The 20,446-nt window shown below is 49.1% G+C and overlaps 2 protein-coding genes across 3 annotated transcripts in view; both read left to right on the top strand.

The window, feature by feature from the left end:
• Positions 1-810: 810 nt before the first annotated feature.
• Positions 811-13,688, top strand: FBL (fibrillarin). Of its 2 annotated transcripts, XM_066638664.1 has the most exons (9): positions 811-917; positions 1,100-1,204; positions 2,783-2,956; positions 3,781-3,875; positions 6,483-6,653; positions 8,241-8,373; positions 9,645-9,757; positions 13,061-13,206; positions 13,466-13,688. In XM_066638664.1, exons 1-9 carry the CDS (start codon positions 908-910, stop codon positions 13,488-13,490), a joined length of 972 nt encoding a protein of 323 aa, XP_066494761.1. In that variant the 5' UTR covers positions 811-907; the 3' UTR covers positions 13,491-13,688. The 2 variants fall into 2 exon arrangements, with proteins under 2 accessions (XP_066494761.1, XP_066494762.1); XM_066638665.1 differs by lacking the exon at positions 2,783-2,956.
• Positions 13,689-16,394: 2,706 nt separating this feature from the next.
• The window catches only part of LOC136661607 (dual specificity tyrosine-phosphorylation-regulated kinase 1B-like), a 35,490-nt gene continuing 31,438 nt past the window's right edge, over positions 16,395-20,446 (top strand). Inside the window, exon 1 of the mRNA XM_066638925.1 lies at positions 16,395-16,476. The gene's annotated coding sequence lies outside the window, so the exon portion shown is untranslated. The remainder of the gene's footprint in view (positions 16,477-20,446) is intronic.

Raw genomic sequence — 20,446 nt, 5'->3', positions numbered from 1 at the left:
AGTCTTATAAATACTCATATTCTAGCTACTTCTACAGCAGTGGTGAGTCCCTCTTGCAGAGGGAGGGCATGTGTGTGCTTAGCAAATTTTGCATTCTCATAAAGGGCCCAATCCTATCCAATTTTCCAGCACTAGTGCAGTTCCAATGCAACCCCAAGGGAAGGGAACAAATATTCCCATACCTTAAGGCAGCTATTTTCAACCACTGTGACCCATAAGTGGTCCACAGGTGTGCCACAGGAATTTGGGATAAGGTCAATTATTAGTAGGGTCAATGGGGAGATGTGAGCCCCCCACGGGCAACATAGTGTGCCTTGTCAATTGTCAAGAACCTGATGGTGTGCCTTGACAATTTTATTGCCTTGTCAGTGTGCCATGAGATGAAAAAGATTGAAAATCACTGCCTTAAGGAGGTCTCTGTGACTCCCTCCCCACCACAGAATGCAGTGCATGCCCCATTGGCACAGTTGCACTGGCACTGGAAAAATGGATAGGATTGGGTCCTAAATTGGCATTTTGCATTTGCAGGGCTGCTGCTGTGGGGTGGAATCAGGGCGCACACAGGCATGCTTGCCTGTGCGCCCTGATCATATCCCCGCCTGCAAATGCAAAATGCCCATTTAATGTAAAGGCAACATTTGCTGGAGGATCCAGTCCCTGGGCAAGATAATGCAGGAGGCTGCATTTGAATCTGCTCCTGGCGATCTGTTCTTACTAGATCCCTCTTTGCTCCGCCCTTGCTGCAGCTCTACCAATGGGAGGTATGGAAAGGCGTCCCGGACACTGCGCAATCCACCCCGTGCTCGCTGCGCTTCCGGCCGCCTTGTGCTCGCCACGGGGCTGCCTTGCAAGCGGCGCTTCTGCTGTTCGCTGCTCCGAATCCCACGGTGGGGAGACCTTCCCAGGCATGAGACCCGGTAAGGCTGCAGTTCCAGGGCTGCCGGGGAAGCTGGATCGCCTCTGCCCAGCCCTGGTGCAGGGGAAGAAGGGGCCGGGGGTGGAGAGGGAGCCCGGAGCGCTGGCAGCAGGAGCGTAGGCACGTGGCTGCAGCCCAGTATCCCTCCTGACTTGGGGGGGCTCTCTTTGTGTGCACCCTTAGGCTTTAGCCCCCGTGGAGGAGGAGGACGCGGTGGCTTCGGGGACCGAGGAGGACGTGGAGGCTTCGGGGACCGAGGTGGGCGTGGAGGCTTCCGAGGGGGTCGAGGTGAGCCTTTCCAGCAAGGGTTTGGTATCTGATGATGGAGGGAGGGGGCTGCTCTTGGGGCTGCTGGACCCCCTAATGCAGTGGGCTTCAACCCTTTTCATGCCACGACCCCAGTCAACCAATCAATCAGGTATGAGACTGGGTTTTCACAACCTTTTTCATGCCACAACTCCAGCCAATCAATCAAGAGACTTTTTCATGCCATGACCCCAATCAATCAATCATGAGACTGGGGACCCCGCTGTTGATCCCACCCACCTCCTCTCCCAGGACCCTGTCTACCCAACCCCATCCCTATCCACTCCCCACCCCCCTAATGCTTTCCCAGCACTGTAACCAAATATTCTTATTAGAGCAGAAAAAGTGACCCCGAAGCCAGGCATTAGCGAAAGCTATGTTAGCACAATTGCTAAGAATCTGAGTAGGGGTGGCACACTGTCTCCTGGTACCTGAAGGGGTACATCAGATGCCTCCCCCTTTACCTGGTGGTGCTCTAATCCACCAGTGTTGAGAAAAAGTGTTTCTCAAACTGTGGGTCGGGACCCACTAGGTGGGTCGCGGGCCCATTTCAGGTGGGTCCCCATTTCAATATTTTATTTTTCATATATTAGACTTGACGCTACCGTGGTATGTGACTGCATTTGGGGAAATGTGACAGACCTGTACTTTGAACAAGCTACTGTGTATATTCTTTTAGCAATGATAGTCAATGGGACTTCCTCCTGGGTAAGTGTGGGTAGGACTGCAGCCTAGAATTGTGAAAAATTTTCCTGCTTGTTGTTGTCAGTTCCGGTCATGACATCACTTCTGGTGGGTCCTGACAGATTCTCGTTCTAAAAAGTGGGTCCCGGTTCTAAATGTGTGAGAACCACTGCTCTAATCTAATGGTCTTCAAGCTTTTTCATGCCACGACCCCAGTCAATCAAGTATGAGACTGGGGATACCACCGTCGACCCCACCCACCCCTTCGCTCTCCCAGCACTGTTCATTATAACCAAATGTTCTTATTAGAGAGAGCAGAAAGAGTGACCCTGAAGCCTGGCACTAGTGAAAAGCTGTTTTAGCACAATTGCTAACAACCACAAGCAGGACTGGGGACACAATATCCTGGTACCTGAAGGGTACCAGATACCTCTGCCTTTCCCTGGTGCTGCTCTAGTCCAATGGTCTTCAACCTTTTTCATTCCCGTAAGTTGCCACAATTGAGGCTTTGAGACCACATCAGCAGAAGCCTGATCAAGCAAATAAGTTTTCAGAAAATGATAAAAAAGGGAGAGAGGGAAGGAGCACAGTGAACCTCCCAGAGGAGCAAATGTGACAAGAAAGGGGCCATCACCAAGAATGCCCTCAAGCTAGCAGATGTGGGATGCTCAAGAAGGCCCTCCTGGAGAATCTCAAGGCATGGATAGACTCACATAGGGATGGCAGTCCTTCAGCTGTCCTAGTCCCAAGCTGTTGAGAGCTTGAAAGATCATAACCAGCACCTTGTATTGCATCCAGAAGCAAAACAGATAAACACAAAAGGAGGGTTGCTTCTGAATATTCCATCTCCCATTCCTTGCCCTCTTCTACTTGTAGGAGGTGGATTTAGGTCTCCGGGTGGTGGAGAAGGAGGCTTTCGAGGTGGCTTCCGCGGGGGACGCGGCCGAGGAGGGGGCCGTGGAGGTGGGGGCCGAGGAGGGGGCCGAGGAGGAGGACGTGGTGGCTTCAGAGGAGGCAAGAAGGTCACAGTAGAGCCTCATAGACATGAAGGTAAGACTTGCTTGATGTGTGTATGGTGGGGTCAGTTTAAGGAAAGAACTGTGTATTCCCAGTAAGATCTTTCCATATGGGCACTTTAAAGCTGATAAAAGAACAACTGTTTGTGCCTTGAGCACTTTGGGAGATAACTCCTTCCCTGTCTTCTAGTGTAGGACAATATTTTTCAAAACATAATAATAATGAAACATCTTTGGAAGGCAGATTTTATCCCATCATGCCTAAGGAAGTGTAGTTATGACTAAGGGCCCAGTCCTATCCTATTTTCCACTGTTGGTGCGGTTGTGCCAGTGAGGTGTGCACTACATCCTGTAGTGGAGGGGCAGTCACTGGGGCCTCCTTAAGGTATGGGAACATTTGTTCCCTTACCTCGGGGCTGCATTGTGGCTACACCGGAGCTGGAAAGTTGGATAGTATTGGGCTCTAAATCCCATTGAAATCAGTAGAACTTAGTCATGACTGACTTCCTTAGTCAAGATGCACTTCACTTAGAATACAACCCAATGGCTGAAATCCTGTGTGCACCTGGGATTTACTTGTGAGCAAACATACATGGAAATTGCACTATAAGTGGGCAGTGACAAGGTTTCCATTTGTACAGTCATGGAACTATTGGGATCCTTTATGAATAGTTGAGGGTAGGACCATGACTGGGAACAGTGCACTAGAAGAGACTGCAATGATGGGAATCTTAAAGCTTTGACTGTGGATTAAGATATGGAGCTCTTCCTGTTCTCAGCACTGTTTCATCCTTACTGGTGCAAAGCATGTTTTCTATACGAATGGGCCAGATTCCAATCTTTATCTTCTATCCTTAGGTGTCTTCATCTGCAGGGGAAAGGAAGATGCTCTGGTGACACGAAACATGGTACCCGGTGAATCTGTGTATGGAGAGAAGAGAATTTCTGTGGAGGTGGGTAGTGGTGATGACTTGGGGCATCATGAGATGGTGGCATGGCAAGGAGGAGACTGTGACTACAAGCAGATCCACACTTACCTGGTAGTAAGCGCCACTGATGATTATGGGACTTCCTTCAGAGTAGGCATGCATGGGATTGGGCTGTATCTTGTCAGTGCAGAAGTAGGGGAGCACATTCCAGGGATAGATACTTACATTGGCCTGCTAGGGCAGGATTAGAAAGTCTCTCTCGGTACAGTCTTGTGCATTTTTATTCAGCAGTAAGTCCTATTGAACTCAGTTCAACCTGTACTCTTAGACACATTTACCTAGGAGTAAGCCCCACTGAATATACAGGACATCTGAAGAAAATGTACATGCACTTTATAGTATCAAACTTGTTATGCTACAATACTCTAACTCACACGCATACAGCATGTGGTGTACACGGAAGCGGTTACTTGACCCAGTTGATTAAGGCAAATGCTCAGAATGTTCCCCATACTTTTGCCCGCCTATACTCTGTTCCGCCTATACTCTGCTATAATGTTCCGCCTATACTCTGCTGGCATCATTATACTCTGCTCATTATACTCTGCTGGCCTATACTCTGCTGGCATCATTAACTAAGGCAGGGGTGTCAAACATAAGGCCCGGGGGCCGGATGTGGCCCGCAGAAGCTTTTTATCCAGCTCTCAGCTGCTGAGCCATGCTGAGGTATTACTGCTGAAAGGGAAGCCCACTTGAAAATTAAGCTCTCTCATATCTTGAATATGATCAAGATATGTATACTTTCTCTTCTATCATTTGCAGCTAGTGATAGAATTATCTGCTTTAATGACATCACTTCCATCACTTCCAGCCTAATGACATCACTTTCGACCCTCAGCAGGCATCATGAATGCTATTCAGCCCTCTGTATGAAATGAGTTTGACACCCCTGGACTAAGGGGTCTGCAGACTTCCACCAATGTGTGTGCTGGTGATAAAATAACTCTCAGTAACTTGGGGCCCAATCCTATCCAATTTTCCAGGGCTGTGCTGTCGTGTCAGTGGGGTGTGTACTGCATCCTTTGGTGTGGAGGTAGTCACAGAGGCCTCTTCCATATTGGGGAACATTTGTTCCCTAACCTCCGGGCTGCATTGCGGCTGTACCTGTGCTGGAAAGTTGGATAGGGTTGGGCCCTTAGTTGCCTCCCTTAGGTCTTTAATAATAATAATAAACTTTATTTATACCCCGCCCTTCTCCCCAAAGGGACCCAGGGCGCCTTTAAGTGTTGCAAGTTTTCTACAATGCAGCCTGTATGAATTAGAACCAATTAAAATGTATGTACACTTTCTGGAGGCACACTGTAGTTGAATATACATAGGTTTAGGTTTTCTCCTCTATGGAGAACTCGTGCAAGGAAAGCGCCCTACAGGTAGACCACAGCTGCGATACAAGGACATCTGCAAGAGGGATCTGAAGGCCTTAGGAGTGGAGCTCAACAAGTGGGAAACACTGGCCTCTGAGCGGCCCGCTTGGAGGCAGGCTGTGCAGCATGGCCTTTCCCAGTTTGAAGAGACACTTGGCCAACAGACTGAGGCAAAGAGGCAAAGAAGGAAGGCCCATAGCCAGGGAGACAGACCAGGGACAGACTGCACTTGCTCCCAATGTGGAAGGGACTGTCACTCCCGAATTGGCCTTTTCAGCCACACTAGACGCTGTGCCAGAACCACCTTTCAGAGCGCGATACCATAGTCTTTCGAGACTGAAGGTTGCCAATACAATATACATAGGTTTACACTGTCAGTCTAGGATACTTTCTTGCAGTGGAGGAAGGACTTCTGGAATGGTTGCTCCTCTTGCTCATTGCTGCAGACAGGGCCCAAATGAAAACGACTTTTCTTGGTACCTCTGGGGGGGAGACACATCCCCCAGTTATGGCCTTGTGTTGTTCCAGTGGTGCTTCAACTGAGCTCTGCTTCATAAAGAATTGTGTCTCTATTTACTTTCCTCTCTTCTCCTTCCTCCAGCCCTTAGTGATAGATAGGATGTGGGGAGACAAAGACAGAAATGCAGAGAGAGGATGGAGTGGTGCCTAGAAGTGGATGCCTCGTTCTTGGCGGAAGCTGATCTGGTATGTGGTTCACAGGGGCTGGTAGGAGCAGCTGGAGCAGGCAGCTACAGCTAGCCACAGAGGCCAGTGCACCAAATCATCACAGCAAGGTGGTACCTCCTTGCAGGGGGTGGATTTACCACCCCCCTGAAGAGTTGAGAGATCCAGGTAGGAAGTGCTTTGGACAGAAGGACAGAGAACACTGGCAGCTGGGATGTGCCAACCTCAGACAAGAAGGGGGAGAATCCTCTGATCCTGGCCTGGAAAAGGAGGAGGTGATGATAGGTGAACTACCCCCAAAGTGAGGAAGGTGACAATATGGTAGAAAAGCTTTTTAAGGTGTTTTTTTAAAGATATGGTTGCTGGAGAACTTCCATAACTGGAGGCATGGCTCTCTACCCAAGGCACCAGGGAAAATCACTTCTTTTTTTGCTTGGGTTGCAGGATTCCATCTGTTCCTCTGCAGAGAAGGAACTTATCCAGCAAGTCCCAACATTTTATTTCTTTTGACTCCTCTCTGCAGGATGGTGAAATCAAGGTGGAATACCGTGCCTGGAACCCCTTCCGGTCCAAACTGGCTGCTGCCATTCTTGGAGGTATCGACCAGATCCATATCAAACCCGGCACCAAAGTCTTGTACCTGGGAGCGGCCTCGGGGACGACAGTCTCTCATGTTTCTGACATTGTGGGACCGGTAAGGATCGGCTGGAGTGCCAGAAATTGGAATTGTAGTTCAAATGGATCTTAGTTAAGGCTGCCCGGTCCCTGCTATGAGGTGCTGGTATAATAATAATAATAATAAATAATTAATAATACAGGTATTTATATACTGCCTTTCTTGGTCTTTATTCAAGACTTTATTTAAGGCAGTTTACATAGGCAGGCAATTTAAATCCCCGTAGGGATTTTTACAAATGAAAGAAGGTTCTTTCTTTCAAGAACCACAACATTCAGGTGTTTCTCTCTGATCTGGCCTCCATCCTGGCCTCCATCCTCCCATGCTCAGAGCAGATGGAATAGCTCGGCTTCAGCTTGTCAGCTGCTTCAAGGTCGCACGGTGCCGGTGGCCTCAAACTGGCGACCTTGTAGATGTTATCTTCAGGCAAATGGAGGCTCTACCCTCTAGACCAGACCTCCTGCCATCTGAATGTGTCCTGTCCCATGTGTCCCTGGGCCAATGAGTTCCAGTGAGAGGCGCTTGTGCATTGTAAAACAATTGCTTGTTGAGCAAAACAAGTGCTTAGAATAATGTCTAGACAATTTGACACAGGGACTTTTATGTCCAGGCACTGGACATAAAAGTGTCTGTAGTGCCAATAGCGGCACTGTAGGTGGTGTCACTTTCTGTGGGATGCAAATGAATGGTGTTGCCAGGTGGTTTTGCAACCAGACACTGACTGGAGCTGGGGTAACAGTGGCTGACAGCCCAGTCATATTCATTATCCTCTTCCTGCTGAGGCAGTGGGACCAAAATGGCAACCGCTGCCTCCTGTGGTGGTGGGGGGCAGTCCAGGAGTCTCCTCTGCCTAAGGGAACATTTGTTCCCTTGCTCAGCAGTAAGCATCCATGATGAAGGAAGGGGAATCCAGTGCCTGCACTAGCTAAATAGGTGATGCAGGTCCATTGGGAGCCGCGCCATGGGAGTGGGTCTGGGAATGGGGATAGGATATCAGCAGAGCCAGCACCACTGATACCGACCCACATCTAGACCTGATCAACCCATTCTTTGCTCCCTTTCTGCTCTCCCCACAGCTATTCCCACCTCCCCCCGCAGCCTCACCTCCGTTGGAGAGTGGCGGGAGAAGTGCTGAAGTGGGCAGGAGTGGTGCGCTATCAGAGCACCTTTTGCAACTGGTGCTGACTGTTTTTTGTGGCAGTCAGCGCCAGCGCAGGAGGTGTCCCGCCATTGGCTGGCATGCCTAGGATTGGGCTCTAACAGACTGAACTGCAAATCAGAACTTTCCTGGTTCAGATCTGCCATGAACTCGCTGACCTCAGGCATGCCATGCCTCAGCCTTTCCTTCTGCAATATGGGCATAATAATACTCCCAGGGTTAACAATTGCATCACAGTAATAAAGCACATTGCACTTTCAGGAAGCACTATACAGATGTTGTTGTGTGTGTTTTATTGACCATACTGTTTTGCTTCTTCTGGGTGCTCTCATGAACCCTTAGGCCTGCGGCTTGTGTAAAACAGCTTCCTGCTTTGATTGTCCTGTTAGCCATGGTGTGCCCGCATAGGAAAAGCACTGATCCTCATTGCTTCCTGTTTTCTGCAGGAGGGGCTTGTGTATGCTGTGGAGTTCTCCCACCGCTCAGGCCGTGACCTCATTAACGTGGCAAAGAAACGAACCAACATTATTCCCGTAATCGAGGATGCCCGGCATCCGCACAAATACCGCATGTTGCTTGGTAAGAGACCTGCCGTTCCTCGACATAGTCACAAATACATCAATCCCACCTCCCACCTGTCCATGCCTGTGAGCAGAACATTGCCTAGAGCAGTGTTCTCCAAACTGGAGAGAGGTCTAGGAGAGACCTGGCCTAGAGCAGTGCCTTTCTTTGTCTCTTGCACCCTGGACAAAAGAGCATCAGTGGGTTGTAGGAGCCTCAAACTGCTAGTAATTGGTGATATGGAGTCTATACAAAATAAGGTCCTTGGACGACTCAGAGGATGCTCAATGGTAGAGTACAACCCACCGCTTTCTTCCCCTCCTATGTGTCCTCTTCTTTTATTTGCTTTCAACAATGGGCCCTCCTTATCCATGCGTCTGGTACCTCCTGTGGATTTGATTATTGAAGGAAATTGGTTCTGCAGGGGTCCAGGAATTGATCCCCCCCAGATACTGAGGACCCACTGTACAGTATATTGATTGTTAGCTGCCACAAGAGTCTGGTGAGAAGACAGACTATAGACATCTGCAGTGTAGATCAGGGATGTCCAAACATTTTGCAGGAGGGCCACATCATCTCTTGGACACTGTGTCGGGGGCCGGGGGGGGGGAAAGGAATTAATTTACATTTCAAATTTGAATAAATTTACATAAATGAATATAATATATATTCATGGAACTTATATGAATGAATTAAGGTCTTGCAATAGCTCAAGGCCTATGAAAGGCCTTGCACAAAGCAAGGCCAGCCTTCCTTTGCTGATACTGCTGTATCACAAACATGAAACAGCAAGCAGTGGAGGGAGCCCTCGTCCCACAGCTCATGCAAGAGGTCGAACAGTTGGCCGTCGGGCTGAGAGCTGTTGCATCAGGCCAGCGCGGGCTCCAGCAAGTCTCTGGGGGGCCAGAGGCTCTTTGGAGAATGGGGCCTCGCTGAGGGCCAGAATGGGAGTTCTCAAGGGCTGCAAGTGGCCCCAGGGCCGTGGTTTGGGCACCTCTGGTGTAGATAAAAGTGAGAAACAGGTTTGTGATGGTCAACATTATTTGAGTTTCATTTCGGTAAATGGCTTCAGCCACTGCCCTAAACCGATTTGGACGTGTTAGGCTAAATGAACGCCATCTCACAGCGGTCACGTAATCCCTCTAGTGCAGGAGCAGTGTGAAAACTGGACTCTCTAGGCCTGTTGTATATATTTTGCCTGATGATTTTATACCAAGGGGAGGCAGTAAAACTAGGGGAGCAGCTTCCTGATTTTCCAGTGTGTCTCACACAAACCCCTATCTTTGCAGGAATGGTGGATGTCATCTTTGCAGACGTGGCTCAGCCTGACCAGTCACGTATTGTGGCATTGAATGCACACAATTTCTTGAAGAACGGTGGCCATTTTGTTATCTCCATCAAGGTAACGCTAAGCTTGACTGTGTGTTCTAAGTTTATCTTCAAGCTTAGAGCACCTTAGGCTGGAAGCACCTTCTGTTTTATTGCACTAAGGCAGGGGTCTTTCAACAAGTGGGTCAGGCCCACAAAGTGGACCACAACCCATTCTTGGGTGGGTTACAGCCCTGCTGCTTTTGCAATTTTGTTTTGAGTCTCAGGCCTGCACAGTTGAGCAGTAGCCAAGGCTAGGAATCCTAGATTAGCAATTTTCAACATTTATCTCTTCACAGTATACTGGCAATGGTTCTCACACATTTAGCACTGGTACCCACTTTTAGAATGAGACTCTGTCAGGACCCACCTGAAGTGATGTTATGACCGGAAGTGACATCATCAAGCAGGGAAATTTTTAACAGTCCTAGGCTGTAATCCTACCCACACTTACCCAGGAGTAAGCCCCATTGACTAGCATCGTTCAAAGCATATACATAGTAACCTAAGTACATTTCACCAAATGCAGTCACATACCACGGTAGCATAAAGTCTTATATATTAAAAATAAAATATTGAAATGAATGGGGACCCACCTGAAATTGGCTCATGTCCCACCTAGTAGGTCCCGGCCCACAGTTTGAGAAACACTGCTCTATGGCAGGGGTCTCCAAACTTTTCAGCCAAAGGGCCGCATCAAATATCTGGCATGGTGTCGAGGGCTGGAAAAAAATGAAATATAAAATTTAAATAAATTCTTTAGAGATGGAACTTAGATGAATGACTGAAACGAATGAATGGGCTCAAATATCCAGGATTTCTCCAAGCACAAACACAGCCCAAGAAATAAAGCGCGCACACTGAAATGGACCCCCATTCCCCCACCCCACAAGCACAACTCTGGTTGTGTTTGGTCAGCTGGGCCAGAGGCTCTCAGGGGACCAGAGACTGGCCGTGGGCCAGATAGAGGCTCTCTGCAGGCTGCATCTGGCCCCCGGACTGGGGTTTGGAGACCCCTGCTCTATGGTCTTTGTCTCTTGTGATGTCGCTTCCAAGAGATGCTTCCAGGTTTCTCGGCTCTGTTTCTAGGACAGTCTGTGGTAACTGTCTCCACCTTAGAACCAGTGGAGGAAGAGGAACAGACAATGGGTTTCTCCAGACAGTTCACCTAGAAACTGAGCCACAGAACCACAGATCTTCCGCTATTTTCAGCCACTGTGCTCCAAACTCACGCAGCGTACCTTAGGACCTCTTGCAGCACACTGAACATAAGAACAGCCACACTGGATCAGGCCATAGGCCCATCTAGTCCAGTTTCCTGTATCTCACAGCGGCCCCACCAAATGCCGCAGGGAGCACACCAGATAACAAGAGACCTGCATCCTGGTGCCCTCCCTTGCACCTGGCATTCTGACATAGCCCATTTCTAAAATCAGAGGTTGCACACACACATCATGGCTTGTAACCCGTAATGGATTTTTCCTCCAGAAACTTGTCCAATCCCCTTTTAAAGGCGTCCAGGCCAGACGCCATCACCACATCCTGTGGCAAGGAGTTCCACAGACCAACCACACGCTGAGTAAAGAAATATTTTCTTTTGTCTGTCCTAACCCGCCCAACACTCAATTTTAGTGGATGTCCCCTGGTTCTGGTGTTATGTGAGAGTGTAAAGAGCATCTCTCTATCCACTTTGTCAGAGCATTTGCTAGTGAGTAAAAATGTCAAACATTATATATCATTTCTCAGTTTAAGCAGGGCATTATTTCTTTGTAATTGTCACATTTCTCTTTTGTTCTGAATCGTATCATGCTGATCACAAAAAAAGAACCAAGTAAAACTTATTCATTCATTTAAATTTCATTCATCCATTTGTAAAACTAATTTTTTTGCATCCCGCAAAAATGTACAAAATATACAGTGTGGCTATGATGTGGCTGTCATGCTGAAAAGTTTGAAAAGATCCCTGTCATAGGTGATCCCAGTGGAAATTCTGGCTTTGGAGGAGTTGTGGTGGCTAAGCCTTCTGTCTGCCCCCTGCAATTTCAATGGGTCTCCTCAATCCTTGCCTTACCTCACTTCCTCTTTCTCTTCCCTTGCTTTTTAAACTGACTGCATGCTTTGGCCGTCCTTCTGTCTGCCCCTCCTCTTCCAATTGGCTTGGAACAAATGAAGATGCAGAAGCAATACAGTGGCGGTAGACAATGATTGGCTGCCATGGAGTGGAAAAAGAGGAGCCATGGCCGCTCACGTACCCACCTCTCTCAACTGCTAGGTCCTCACAGTTGGTCCCATGTTTCCATTAGGGTTTGAAGCAAGTCCCGCTTATTGACGAGCTGAAGACCACTGCATTAAGAGACAGAGTTCTGCAGTGGTAGCAGCACATCCCTGGAGCCTGTTCCCCACCAGAATGCCTCTTTGCCCATCTCTGCACAGCTGTTGAAGATGTCTCTAACAGTGCTTGCATACTGGTTGCCTTGGGTTCACTTTGAGCCATGATTTTCAGAATGCCGCAGCACATTGGTGTGCCGTAAGTGGTCCACAGGTGTGCTGCAGGAGTTTGCGGAGGGCCATTTATTTGTAAGACCATCGGGGAATGTGAGCCCCCCACCAGCAGCCCAGTGTGCCTTGACCACAGTTGTCAAAAAAACGGGTGTTGTGACTTGACAATTTTAGCCCAATTTTAATGTGCCATGAGATGAAAAGGGTTGAAATTGCTGAGTTGAGGATGTGATTCATTATCCAAAAAAAAATAGGAGGGCCCCCATATCCGCAGTTTAACTTATCTGCAGATCATGGCCCCCCACAACCCCCTGGAGGCTAAGAGAGCTGAGCTCCCCTTGCCTCTGGAGGCTCTTCTGAGTCCCGCAGAGGCTGTGCGTGTCCGCCCACAGCCTCTGCGGGGCTCAGAATGACAGTTACTACCAAAAAAAGTCACTTCCAGTTTTTCAACCTGTAAGGTACAAGCATTATGACTGGGGAAGCCTGCTTGTAAAAGTCATTCTGAGTCCCGCAGAGGCTGCAAGTGGACAAAAAGAGTTTCTGGAGGCTCAGCTCCCCTCGTCTTTGGAGGGCTAGGGGATGTCCCCTGTATCTGCAGATTTAGGTATCCACAGGGAGTTCCAGAACAGAACCTCCGCACAGATACAGGAGCATGCCTGTACCTTAAATGTATTGGTGTTTGTGGTGGCTGCACTGGGTGCTAGAAGTAGGTGTGTGTGGTGTGGACCTGCTGTTTATACGGTGGAGTGGGAGCAGTGGGTCATTGGCCCATCCAGGCAACTGTGAGATGTGATCAGGAGGTGAGAACATCAACTTTGGCCCTTTTGTTTTTCTCCAGGCCAACTGTATTGACTCAACAGCAGCACCCGAGGCCGTTTTTGCCTCAGAGGTGAAGAAGATGCAGCAAGAGAACATGAAACCCCAGGAGCAGTTGACCTTGGAGCCTTACGAGCGAGATCATGCTGTAGTAGTGGGCATTTATAGGTATGGTTGCACTTATGCGTGGCTGGAGGGGATAAGGGGCAAATAATATTGAGACAGGACCATGAAAGGTGACAGTCTGGTTCAAGCTGTTCCATGGAGACTGATTGTGGGCTGACACTTTCCCACTTTACTTATTCAATTAGCCCTGCATGCTTGCAAAACGAGCTTTTAAAAATGAAAGTCTGGTTTGGATACTAAATTAATACATCCCTGCACCGTTCTTAATCCATTAACCAATTTTCTCTCCTCTTCTCTTCAGGCCCCCTCCCAAACAGAAGAAGTAAATGCAGCAGAAGCTGTTAGGGTTCATAGGAAGCTGTATGCTTGGAGTGGCATCTCTTGTCATTTCATGAGATAGAATTCTATGGACTGGATCCCACGTTCCAAAGGCCAAGAGTTTGTTTAGAAAGGCCGTTCTATGGTGTGTTTTTTTCCTGCAGAATTTATACATGTATATTTTTATTAAAAATAATAAACATAGAGTTGCATATTGGTTCATTCTGTAAGATTGGGGCAAGGGGATGTCTCCACTTGGCATACACAGAAGATCCTGAACTCGCAGATATTAGAATTGTGAACATCCGACTTACAAACAGGCTTGGTCAGGGCTTTGAAGCAGGTGCAGCTGTGAAGACACTGACAAAACAAACCAGGCAAGCTGCTTGGAGACCACCTGAGCTGCTCAATAAATTTGCAAGTAGCAATCCCTTTGCTGTGCCAACAGAGAAACAACATGCAAGGGAGGGCACCCAAGATGCAGGTCTCTCCTTGTCTTGTGTGCTCCCTGAGGCATCTGATGGGCCACTGTGAGATACAGGAAGCTGGACTAGATGGGCCTATGGCCTGATCGAGCAGGTGTCTTCTTATGTAACAGCTTAGTAATAGTAGAGACTATGGGGATCAGGGCATTCCTGGGGGCAAAAGGGAGGTAGAAGATGAAGGAAGCATCTAGCATAGTTAAGGCGGATCCATTTATGGGCCTTACCCCAATTGCTGGCAGCAGAAAAGCTGAGATTTTGCAAGTGGCAGGGGAGCATTAATGAGAAAAAGTGGGCCCTTAAACCAGCGGTTTTCACATACTCGGGAGAGTTTGAACTGCAGTAAGTCTTTATGGGGGGGACCGGAAGTGGAGTGCGATCGCTCCACTCTCACTTCTGAGGAGCTGGGGAGCCTTGCAGGCACTCACGCAGGGCTCCCCAACCCCTGGACAGCTGTTGCAGGGACTGGTGAGTGCATCCCAGTCAGTGCAGTCCCCCTTAGCTGCCTCCTCACTGCCCCTGCCCCTTAAGGGGGCAGAGGCCTGGGTCTTCATGCTGGGGCAGCGCAATGCCCCAGTTTGAAAACAACTGCCTTACACAGAAGCAACAGATTTGGGACCTGGGGACCCAATTCTGGATACATAAAGAAGCCTCACTGTAATCACATAGGATTAGTAATTATCATCTTCATTATCAATAAACATGACTTCATTAAGCCATTTCTGCCCTATTTTGCATATATGTTGCCCAATGTTGCATATATGCAACAGGGACCAAATGTGTACACCTATGGGCTGGGTAGAACAGGGTTAAGCTTCCCATCTCTTTCCAGCCCCTGAACCATAAGTGGATTGATGCAGAAGGTTGCAATTCTCCTCCGTTCTGAGTAGGCATGCACAGGCTTGCAGTTTGCAAGTAGATACTCCTAAGGTATCTAATGTGTAACACGCATCCCAACCCCATTTATATTTCTACATTCCTTGCCCAATGGGGATTTTGACTGCAGTCCTAGGCAGGTCTACTCAGAAGTAAGTTCCATGGAGTCCAATGGGGCTTACTCCCACGTAGGCATGGATAGAATTGCAGCCCAAGAGCCCAATCCCATGCATGTCTACTCAGAAGTAAGTCCTGTTGTAGTCAATGGGGCTTACTCCCAGGTAAGTGAGGATAGGACTGCAGGCTTATTCTCTGGACAGTCTAGCCCTGCTAGGAAAAGGAGGGCCAGCAGCAGCTCCCTACTGGAGAAGGTAACGTGGGGATGCAGCTAGATGCGTGCAGGACCAGGCAAGCAGCCTAAAATGGGAGAACTCCAGCGGGCTGTACCATCTTGGAGCAGGGGGGAGGGTCGCAAGTAGGAGGCGCCCTTCGCGTCGTCAAACAGCCTTTGGGGGCAGCTGGAGGGTGGTCCTTCCTCCCTCACTCCAGCTGTGCCCCTCAGAAGACGGGCTTGGTGGCCCCCCCACACCCCCTCTGAGGAAACGTTCAAAAACGACCACCCGTCTCACCACCTTTTTCACAATGGTACGATCCAGAGCGCTCAGTATGGAACTGGAGAAAGAGAAAGGGCGGGGGGAGAGAGAGCGCGCCAACTTGCGCCTGAGCAAGTTGGGAGAGGCACAAACTGGGGAGGGCACGCGAGGGGAGTTGCGCCTGCGCACTACGATCCGGGAGCGGCACAAGCTCTGCGGGGGGGAGAGAACGCGCCGGGTTGCGCATGCGCACTCCGATTCGGGAAAGCACTCGCTTCGGCGAGAGCGGGGAGAGCTAGACAGAACGCGCTCGCCAAGTTGCGCATGCGCAGTTAGATTGGGGAGAGGCAAAAGCACGGAGCCATGGAGAGCGCGCCGGATTACGCATGCGCAATTCGTGAGAAGCACGCGCTTCGGTGAGAGCGCTGAGTTGCGCATGCGCATTCCGACTCGGGAGAGGCCCGAGCTCGGAAAGAGCGAGTGAGCGCGGCGGTTTGCGCATGCGCAGTCAGGATTCGGGAGAGGCTTCGGCGAGGAGAGCGAGCTGAAGTACGCATGCGCAGTCAGGATTTGGGAGCGGCACAAGCTACGCATGCGCAGTACCCATTCGGGAGCGGCCCAAGCTTGGAGAGCGAGGGAAGTCGCGCATGCGCAGTCCCGATTCGGGAGGGGCAAGCGCTTCGGCGGGAGGAGGGCGCGCGCGCCGACCCGCACATGCGCGCTCGGACCCGGGAGGGCGGAGGCGCCGGGCTGGAGGGCGGCGCGCGCCCATCTCTACCTCCCCCCTCCCCCCAGTCACGTGGCGGGCGCTGCGCGGGGCGCATGCGCGTCGGTGTCGTCGGCGGCGCGGCGGCGGCAGCGGAGGCGGTTTGTTGTGGTCGCCATTTTTTGTGGCATTACTGGGAAATCCCGGCGCCGGAGCAGCCGCCGCCCGGAGCACGCCCCTCGCGCTGGGGGTGGGGGCGCCTCCGCCCGCCCGCCGCGCCCCGCCCCCAGCGCTCCTCCCGCCCCGGCCAGCAGCGCCCCGCGGGCCGCCGCCTCAGGTGAGCCTGCGCCCGGCCTCCGCCCCGCCCGGCCCCGCCCTCCGCCGCAGGCCCGGCACCCGCCCTCTGACGGAGCCCTGCGGCTCTCCTCGCGAGTAGGCCCTTGACGCCAGTGGGCCTGCCCCGGGAAGGGCGCGCGGGGTGGCGCCCGGCAAGCCCCAGCCCTGCAGGTCTACTCGGGAGGAGGTCCCGTAGCAGTCAGTGGGGCTTACTCCCGGGAAAGGCTTCATAGGGTGGCAACCCAACAGCCCCAGCCCTGCAGGTCTACTCAGGAGGAAGCCGTATTGCATTCAGAGGGACTTACTCCCAGGAAAGGGTGCATGGGATGCAAGCCCCAACAGCCCAAGCCTTCCAGGTCTACTCAGGAGTAAATCCCATGGTAGTCAGTAGGGCTTACTCCCAGGAAAGTCTTCATAGGGTGGCAACCCCAACAGCCCTAAACCTGTACAAGTCTACTCAGGAGAAAGTCCCACGATAGTTAATGGTCTTACTCCCAGGTCACTGTGGGTAGGATGGCAGCCTAACAGCCCAAGCCTGTGCAGGTCTACTCAGGAGTAAGCCCTATTGCGTTCAGGGGGACCTTACTCCCAGGAAAATGTGGATACAGTGACAGCCCCCAGCGGCCCCGGCTTGTGTAGGTCTACTCAGGTGTAAGTCCTAGTGCATTCAGTGGAGCTTTTTCCCAGGCCACGGTGGATAGGATGGCAACCCCTAACAGCCCAAGCCCTTCAGCAGGGCTTACTTCTAGGAAAGTGTGGGTAGGATGGCAGCCTGAGAGCCCAATCCTAGGCAGGTCTACTCAGGAGTAAGTCCTATTGCATTCAACGGCGCTTGCTCCCAGGAAAGTATGGGTAGGGGGGCAGCTCCAGCCCACCGCCGCATGAGCAGGCCATCTTCCTTCCTCCATCCCAGTGCAATCCTCTGCCTCTTCACTGGGAAGGAAACCCTGCTGCCTCCCCAGCGGCTTTGCTCCCTAGTAAGCGGCAGGACTGCTGTGTCTGCTCTTCCTTCCTTTTCTATGTTATCTCTCAAAGGTGGTGCAGATTGTATTTTATTTCTGGCGTGCCAGGTCGGGTGGCTTCTTCCTCAGGGGGTGGTTTGGTCTTGGTGGGGGTTTTGTGTGTGTGTGTGTCTAATGAGCAGTAAATAATGCTATTATTATTACTATTGCTGTTATTATTATTGCTGTTAATAGTAATATCCAAATAGGCATTTATAATGTCAAAATAGGATAAAAGCCAGGCATCCCAGGTCCTTGGGAAGGACTCGATGTCTGGGTAGAACAGACCAGTCAATAACACCCACCTGACTGTGCAAAAATATCAGTAATATTATTAGCCTCAACCAGATGGAATAACATGCACCTTATCGCTACCTTTAACCCATTTTTGCCTGGCCCACAGGTGTACACATTTGGTCCCTGTAGTGTATATGCAGTGTTGAGCAGAAATGGCTTAATGAAGTCATATTTATTGATGATGATGATGATAATAATTACTATTATTATTATCAATAAATATGACTTCATTAAAGGTAGTAATGAGGCCCTTGTCAGCTGATTGTGATAGTCTTACTAATAATAATATCAGCTTATTATCATGTTTACTGATAATGATAGTAGTAGTTATTATTATCATCCTACAGCCCAGTCCTATCCACAGTTTCCTGGAAGTAATCCCCATTGACTGCAATGGAACTTACTTCTGAGCAGACATGCATAGCATTGGGCTCGCAATCATCAATATAGTTTTCATTAAAGGTAGCAACTAGGCACATGCCACCTCATGTGGCTGTTTGTCTTCTTAAAACATGGCAAGACTTTTTGAACTGAAATAAATGAAATTTTCATATTTCCTATTCTTGCGCCTTAATGGAGAGTGAAGAAATGTCTGGTGGGGTTCTGGGGCAGGAGGGAGAGAAATTAAAACCTATTCCATCTCTTCAGGCAAGCGTGAAGGAATATCTCTGGCTGAGCTGGCTTCTCTGGACTTAAATATTTTAACACGGGTTCTGGTCACCGCACACATGTGTGCGCGTGTGTTGCACGGGTGTGCTTTATAAAAGTGTTTTTAAAATCCATGCAACCTTCCTTGGAATAAGTACAAGTTATATCCTGCCTTCCCCGAAAAGAAATTATGGGGCGCTCATAACTAGCCGCGTTTCTAGCTTAGGGACACACTGGGTCTAAAGGTTGCCTCAGCGCGCACCATATGAATAGAATTGTCTCTTGAATGAAGATATTCATCTTGCAATGTGAGTGCAATCTTGGCCTTTGACTTAAGTAGGATGCGTTTAAAGTAAGGTGTTCCCAGTTTAAAACTGAATTTATTTTTCTCCCCACATCTCACTGCGCCTCTTTTACTACTGTGGTGTAGTAGCTACTATACTCAGGGGCTGAACCTTTCACCCTTCTTACTCAGGAGAATTATCACATTGTCATAACCTTCATAAATGGCCTTCATGTGCATATGTGCTACTTTTCTCCACCCTTCCTATTCTCCCTGCTCTGTTCACCCAGGTCAAACCAAATGAACCCACAATGCTTGTCACCTTCCTTTGGTTCAGCAGTAATAATTTCAGTGTAACATTTCCTTATCTTTTTCCCCTCCTGCAGTTCCTTATGCTAAAACCATAAATGCTGTCATAAATAATTGCAGCAATAAGTTGCAGTGATATAATTTACAGCAGCTATGAATTGAGAGAGCAGGTACTGGAAAAGCTGTTTGTTTCATGTTGACAGTATAGTCAGTCTGTGGAACCCTTGTCCCAGGAAGGTACTGATGCCAAGAATTTAGTAATGTATGTATAAAGAAAAGGGATAATTCTAGAGGTGAATGTAGTATCTTGCCATACATTTACCTATAATATCCTGCGATGGAACTTCATTAGTTCCAAACTTGGGCCAGTAGTTGATTTTATGGTAAGTGCTTCCTCTATGACCCAAATGTAGTAATATGTGCCAGCTAACTTGGATCCTGCCAACCGAGATTTTCTGCAGTTTCCTGGACCAATATGCATATTCCTGGTACTTGTTGCTATTTTACAAATTCATTCATTCATTTTTTTTATAGTCCTTAGTATGTTTGTTTGATGTTGCCTCTGGGAACTTCTGTATTGGTCCATTTAACCTTAGTATTGGATCTAGATTTCTTTGTGGATTCTTTGCATCCTCAACTTTGCCTGAGTTGGACCGATGGTCTTCAGTGCATTTCAGGTTTGGGAGAGGGTTATATTGAGACTTGCCATATAAGTTTCTGTTGAGTCCCTAATTTTGAATGAGGGTTTCTTGCTCTCAAACTGTTGCAGTTGTTCCTGATTCTTTGTAAGTGGATGAACAGTTATGGCGTCAGATTACACTACCATTGTATTTGTGTGTGTGTGTGTGTGTGTGCGCGCGCGCGCGCGCGCGCCTTTTGCCTAATTTAAAGGCCTACTTTGAATTTAAATTAAACCTTATTCTTCTGGACTAAACCCTGGACACTGTTGTGACCCCTGAGGAAATGGCAGTGATGACAGTTCAGTTTACACAAGTAGGGATGAGCTTCAGGTTGCTAACAATTTATCTTGAGTACCTGTATATCTGTTCCCAATCTTGTGTCCTTAGTGAAGGCTGTTCTGGCATTCCAGTATTCCATTGATAGGCCTATCTTTCAATAGATTATCAAACTCTGGTTTCAAGCACTGCAGTTTGCAGAGAAGGACTTGGATATTTATCCTATTGTTGGGTAGTTAGTATACGTTCCTACAACAATATATCTGAGTTTTCCAAAATGTATTTAGTTGTTGGAATGCGAGCACGCTTTGAGAAATAAAGAAGGGTGCACTTTATACTTCTAATGGGTAGGATCACTGCTGGGCAGCATATGACTTTGGTGTGTGTTCTAAACAGCCTGTGACTAATTTTCCACTAGTCTGTGCTGTGGTTGTGGCAACCTCTGCTGCCATTTTGAAGCCAGGAGAGTGTTCCTTC

Source organism: Tiliqua scincoides, chromosome 10 (assembly GCF_035046505.1).
Source record: "Tiliqua scincoides isolate rTilSci1 chromosome 10, rTilSci1.hap2, whole genome shotgun sequence".
Classification (NCBI taxonomy): Eukaryota; Metazoa; Chordata; class Lepidosauria; order Squamata; family Scincidae; genus Tiliqua; species Tiliqua scincoides.
This window is presented reverse-complemented; position numbering and strand designations above follow the sequence as displayed.